Raw genomic sequence first — 6,348 nt, forward strand, 5'->3', positions numbered from 1 at the left:
GAGAGCTGGCCTGGAAGAGGAGCAACAGGGACAGAATCCGGGGCCCTGACCAGGACTAGAACCCCGGGGTGCCGGCGTCGCAGGCAGAGGATTAGCCTAGTGAACCGCGGCGCTGGCCCAAGGGCTTTCTCTTTCTTCAATAAACTTTGCTTCTGTGCCTGCCCTTCCTTGTCCATGATCTTCATTCTCCATGGTCTGAGACAAGAATCAAAGAGTTCAGAACCACAGACTCCTGCAATGTTACCAACACATGATCAGAAATGCAACCATGAGTGTGTCCTCTGGTAAACGTTTATTAAAACTCATTGTGTCTTGTTCTCAAAAAAAATATTATTATTTATTAATACCAACAATGTTAAACACTGACTTTTGTTAAATGTTTACCACATGTCAGGTCCTCATGTTAAGTAAGTGACTTTACATGGAATGTTCTAGCAGCCTGATTTCATATTATTGTCCCCACTTGGTAGATGAGGACATTAAGGTGTTGGGCCAAAGCTAGCTGGCTGAGAAGTAATAAATATTAAACCCATAGCCTTATTAGCATGTTTTCCTAAGCAAAGCAAGCTGATTCAGATCCCTGCAAGTGAATTGTGATTTTCCCCCCATTATTTAAAAATAACAACCTAGGGCAAAAAAAAACCCCAAGAGACTTTTCTGAGCTACTTACGTGTTTGACGTTTCATTATCACCTCTGCCAGCTGCTGTGCAGTCCTGGTTGTGTTTCTCTCGGCCCCCTGTGAGGAAGGATAATTGTTCTTTAGCTTCCTTGTTACACTTGAGGATCAGTTGATAACCAAGCGGTGTGGCTCCTGCAGAAGGAGGGTTTAAAAGAACAGACAGGGAAAGTTGATTATCCATTAGGATCTGTGCTTTGAGGTGGAAGATTGTACCAGTTTGTCTAATTTTTTGGGTGCACAACTCTTTCAGCCTAGGGTGCTCACCTTGAATAAAAAGAAGGGGGAAAGAAAAGCCACCTTCTCTGTGTGGAACATTGGAAACTGCCAGACAGGCAGTGAGTGGTATTCACTCCTCCGTCACTCTTCGGAAGGATGCGCCCCCGTAGCCACGCCTTGTTCTAACAGCCTTTCACTGTGTTCCATGCAGTCACATGCTGTTCAAGGATTACTCACCAGGAATCATTCATTGACCTGGCATTGTTTGCCAGGAGGAGTTAAATCCCTTCAGCCTTCCCCAAACCAGAGGGTACACCACTGAGGACGAGGAAGAGTGTCCAGGCGGTTGTCCATCCTGCAGGGATGTCAACAGCTCCATTAAACCCACTCCCCTCACCCTGCCTTTCTCTGCTTAACACATTTTTCAGGCAAACCCTTGTGCCTGCCTGTTGTATCCTTGGATTTTGGTGAAGGTGGTTTTAGTAGCTTGAAAGGGGGAGAGAATATACAAGTGTATGAGATACACACAGAGTTAGGATGAGTGCCATGCATGCATCGTGTTTGTGAAATGACTGCCAGGCCGGCGCCGTGGCTCAATAGGCTAATCCTCCGCCTTGCGGCGCCGGCACACCGGGTTCTAGTCCCGGTCGGGGCGCCGGATTCTGTGCCGGTTGCCCCTCTTCCAGGCCAGCTCTCTGCTGTGGCCAGGGAGTGCAGTGGAGGATGGCCCAAGTGCTTGGGCCCTGCACCTGCATGGGAGACCAGGAAAAGCACCTGGCTCCTGCCTTTGGATCAGCGCGATGCGCCGGCTGCGGCGGCCATTGGAGGGTGAACCAACGGCAAAAGGAAGACCTTTCTCTCTGTCTCTCTCTCTCTCTCACTGTTCACTCTGCCTGTCAAAAATAAAAAAAATTAAAAAAAATTTAAAAAAAATGAAATGACTGCCGTTACCTGTGGAAAGGCTGGTGGGTGTGAATTCAGGAGCTCGGGGGTGCAGGCCAAGCAGTCTGGCGAGGGGCCTCGTGCATCCATTGTCACCACTGGCTTGTGTCCTTTCTCGCCTGCAGCTTCAGTTTGTGCTGACAATCATCCAGACCAGCTGTGGGGTCATATGGCCATGCACGTTCCCTCTCGGCTGGTTGTATTTCCAGATCGGATACATGATTTCCCTGATCACCCTCTTCACAAATTTCTACATTCAGGTAAGCCTCACCCTTCTCTTACCTATTCTGACAAAGACTCTCGTCCTTTGTTTTCCAAGGATGTGTGGAATTCCTCTGGGTGCCAGGCACTGTGCTAACTAGAAGGTGCTAGATCAGTTCTGGGTTCTGGGTGAGGGTGCGTGGGGAAACACATGGGAGATAGAGGGCTGTTCAGCAGGCTGTGTTGCTTCCCACTGACCCATGCCAGGGCGCAGGAAGTTCCAGTCAGAACTTTCTCAGCCTTGCCACCCTAAACATCACAGCCAAATAAAATTTCGAAAGAAATGTCTTCATCACAGTCCTCAAATACAGAAGGAAACCTTGCCCTTGGGGGCGGGTGTTTGACTTAGTGGTTAAGACTCCACCTGAGATGCCCTCATTCCATATCGGAATGCCTGGTTCAGTTCTGGCTCCCCTTCTGATCCAGCTTCCTACTAATGCACACCCCAGGAGGCACAAAGGATGGCTCAAGTGCTTGAGTCCCTGCCATCCATAAAGGATACCTGAATTGAGTCCGGGGCTCCTGGCTTCAGCCTGTTCAGCCTGGCCCAGCCCTGGCTGCTGCAGGCATTTGGGGAGTAAATCGGTGGACAGATGATCTCTCTCTGTCTCTCCACCTTTGAAGTTCAAAATGAAAATTTAAAAAGACGATGAAGTCTGCCCTTCTGTCCGCTATCCTTATCCATCCACTGTTGGTCTGGGGGTCAGGGCGTCCCCAAGCACATGACGTGGTGATGTGGGTTTTTCTCCCCGGAGAGTCTATTTAGGGCAGATCATCTCTGACTACTTGGCAGCCTCTGCTGATTCCCCTGCCACTTGTTGGACCATGTGTGTTCCTGCTTTTGTGGCCAGTGCCTGGCAGGCGTGCTGCCACTGATGTGAGGACGACACAGGAGTTCAGGAGTAAATCAGAGGCTGGGGGTCCTGAGGCAGGGAAAGCCCAGTAGTGTGGAGCAGCTGCACAACTATGTGTGGCATAGTGAGTTTGAGTTGACTCTATGCCCTGGCGAGCTCAGCAGTTTGACTCGACTTTGGAACATGCACCAGGTACAGGGGTTGATAGGAAGAGACACAAAGAAGATGAACTCACACTTCTCCTAGCTGCTTGTGGCAGCATAGGGCTGTGTCTCTGAGGCCTGAAATAGATGCTGAAGAAAGGAGAAAATTTTGAAGATGGCCAAGGGATATGGATGTCAAGAGAGCTATTTACTGGGTGGGAGAAACCAGTTTGGCCACGTAACTCCTGTCCTTTGCCATCCAGGCACTGAAAAGGCTAAGCAGAGTAAAGTATAACTGCTTTTTTTCTGTGTAATATTTTTAAATTGTTTATTTAAAGAGGGAGAGAAAGAGATCTTCCAACCACTAGTTCACTCCCCAAATGCCGTCAACAGCCAAGGCTGGGCCAGGTCAAAGCCACGAACCAAGAACTCAATCCAGGTCTCCCATGGTGGGTGGCAGGGACCTAACCACCTGCTGCCTCCCAGGGTGCACGTTAGCAGAAAGCTGGAGTGGACCAGAGCCCAGCACTGGAATTCAGGCACTCCAGTTCGGGATGAGGACATCTCAAGCCATTCCTCCTCAGTCACTGCACCAAATGCCTTTCCTTGTGTAATGTTTGAATAATACTTCTTTTGGGAAAGAAAGGGAAGAGTAATTGAAACCAGTGGCAAAAAAAAAAAAAAAAAAAAAAATGTAGTCACAGTTCCTTTACCCAGGAATTACTTCTTAACAACATTTGGTCATAAAAGGAAACCAGGCCTGTGTTAGGAATTCAGTTCCCAGTGAGGTTGTCCATACAGGCCCTGTGCTCACCTGGCTAGCCGTCCACTCTTACTGCGTTTCAGACCTACAACAAGAAGGGGGCCTCCCGAAGGAAAGACCACCTCAAGGACCACCAGAACGGGTCCGTGACTGCTGTGAATGGACACACCAACAGCTTTTCCGCCCTGGAGAACAATGTGAAGCCACGGAAGCAACGGAAGGATTGAAGTGGAGGAGCCGAGGACCTGCAGGCCACGTCACCCGATTGTAAGCACAGTGTGAGTTGTGTGCCGACGCTGTTAACAGCTGCTGTAACTAGTCCGGCCTACAATAGCGTGATTCGTGTAGGACTTCCTTCATCAGTTCAAAACCCCTAGACAACCTAGACAAATTATCCAAGTAGGTTTAAGATTTCTTAACATTTCTGGGCTCTCATTGACCCCCGCGCTAGACTGTGGAAAGGGAGTATTATTGTAGTATATGACACTGCTGTTGCCTTATTAGTTATAACATGATAGGTGCTGAATTGTGATTCACAATTTAAAAACACTGTAATCCAAACTTTTTTTTTTAACTGTAGATCATGCATGTGATTGTAAATGTAAATTTGTACAATGTTGTTACAGTAGAAAAACACACATGCCTTAAAATTTAAAAAGCAGGGCCCAAAGCTTATTAGTTTAAATTAGGGGATGTTTCAAGTTTGTATTCATTTGTAATAGTTCTGTTTAGGAAAAAAAAAATCAAAGACCGTGATTTATTAAACCAGTGTGTGACCTATAATTCCAAGTGACTTAGAGATGTGAAGTCAGAAATGGCACCTTCAGTTTTGTAGTATTGGCTTTGAATCAGGCAGGCTCAAATCTAGTGGAACAAACCGTCAGTTTAACTTTTTAACAGATCTTATTTTTTTAGTTTGAGTGCCACTATGTACAAAAAAGGGGGGGCCGGCGGCTCTAAAGTAGTCTTGATGAAACTTAAAATATATATTCTTTATCCTCAAGATTTTAGGATGTGTGTAGGGCGAGTAGGCCATTGTTAATTTCTGAAGTACTGGGTGTTTTTATACAGGAAACAGAGTCCATTGTGCTTTCCACCTGTGTGCGAGAGGATGTGTACTTTTCAAGAGAGATGCCTGAATATTTGCTCTTTGACAGAGTCCCATAGCTGTGCAGTAGGGAACTGGTTGCCAGGGTCCAGACTTGGGTTGATTTCTGTACTGTTACCTGTTTTGACATGAACTTCCTTTTAAAATGTGCCTAGTTTACCAAAATTCACACAACAGGAAGAAAGAACCTTAAAGAAATTTAATATAATATAAAATTAAACAGATAGCTACAGCATAAGAGACCTGGAAAATTGGATACAGATAACTTGTTTAATGTAAATCTAATAGCCTTTATAATTTTTTTTCTGCTTAGAATCTAAAAATTTGTTAGAACTGCTTGTTTAAAAATAATATACTGTTTATTGTAAAATCATGTCTCACACATTTGAGGCAGTGGTCAAACAGATAAGGACTATTATATGTGTCATTTTAAAGTGTTGAAATTTAACCTCTGAATACCACCTTCTCCATTGAAAACAGAAACATTCATTGAACCACTCATGACATATCCTAGAAGGTCATTGACAATGTATAAACTAATTGTTGGTTTGATATTTATGTAAATATCAGTTTACCATGCTTTAATTTTGCACATTCATATTTTAGGGAGCCAATTGGCTCTCTTATTAGTCTTGTGGATTTTCTGTTTGGACAGAGTCTCAGCATCTGTTTACATTTACCTTATCAAATCTAGAATGTGTATATTTGTAAATGTGTGTCTGCATTCCTAGGTACTAGTTTGCAGATGTCTTTACATATTTCAATACAGAAACTGTAACATTCAATAGTGTGCTGTCAAAGTGTGCTTAGCTCATCTGGATATACCCACACTGTTAAATAATGTCTAAACATTAATCATTAAAACATTTTTGATTACCTGTGCTTGTGTTTTACATTTCTTATGTGCTGCCAGTTCTGAAAGACTGGGGGCAAAAATCCGCTTTTCTCAGCTTACCCAGAGAGATGGAAATAACGCACTTCAGTTGTTGCTCAGTTGGCTCGACAGAGAACCTGGCATGCTAAGTCCTGGTGGTAGTTCCACCCTCATTCTTTCCTCTTGGTCCTCTCCAGCTGTCACCAGAGGTCCTGGCCCTAAGCACACCTTTGTCCTTCCTTCCATTGACCCCACCCTCTCTCCTAACCCCTGGGCTGTTAAGAGTTACTTCCCTGCATTTTTTTTTTTCCTGAAAATAGCCAAGTAGAAAATATTTCAGGCTTTGCAGACCATACGGTCCCTGTCACAGCCACTCACATGGTGGCTTGCAGAAGCATCCATGGACCATGGGTAAGCAAATGGTCATAGTTGTCTTCTAACAAAGCTTTATTTATGGAAACAAAAGATTGGTGTGACCATAGTTTGCTGATTTCTTCTGGAATAATG

The 6,348-nt window shown here is 45.1% G+C and overlaps 1 protein-coding gene across 2 annotated transcripts in view; it reads left to right on the top strand.

The window, feature by feature from the left end:
- Positions 1 to 5,843, top strand: part of ELOVL5 (ELOVL fatty acid elongase 5) — an 84,540-nt gene extending 78,697 nt beyond the window's left edge. For both annotated transcript variants that reach the window (XM_002714509.5, XM_070073990.1), the window contains exons 7-8: positions 1,964 to 2,098; positions 3,943 to 5,843. In XM_002714509.5, coding sequence (XP_002714555.1) covers positions 1,964 to 2,098; positions 3,943 to 4,086 — 279 coding nt within the window. In that variant the 3' untranslated portion in view covers positions 4,087 to 5,843. The remainder of the gene's footprint in view (positions 1 to 1,963; positions 2,099 to 3,942) is intronic.
- The last annotated feature ends 505 nt before the right edge of the window (positions 5,844 to 6,348 follow it).

Source organism: Oryctolagus cuniculus, chromosome 5, assembly GCF_964237555.1.
Source record: "Oryctolagus cuniculus chromosome 5, mOryCun1.1, whole genome shotgun sequence".
Taxonomy (NCBI): Eukaryota; Metazoa; Chordata; class Mammalia; order Lagomorpha; family Leporidae; genus Oryctolagus; species Oryctolagus cuniculus.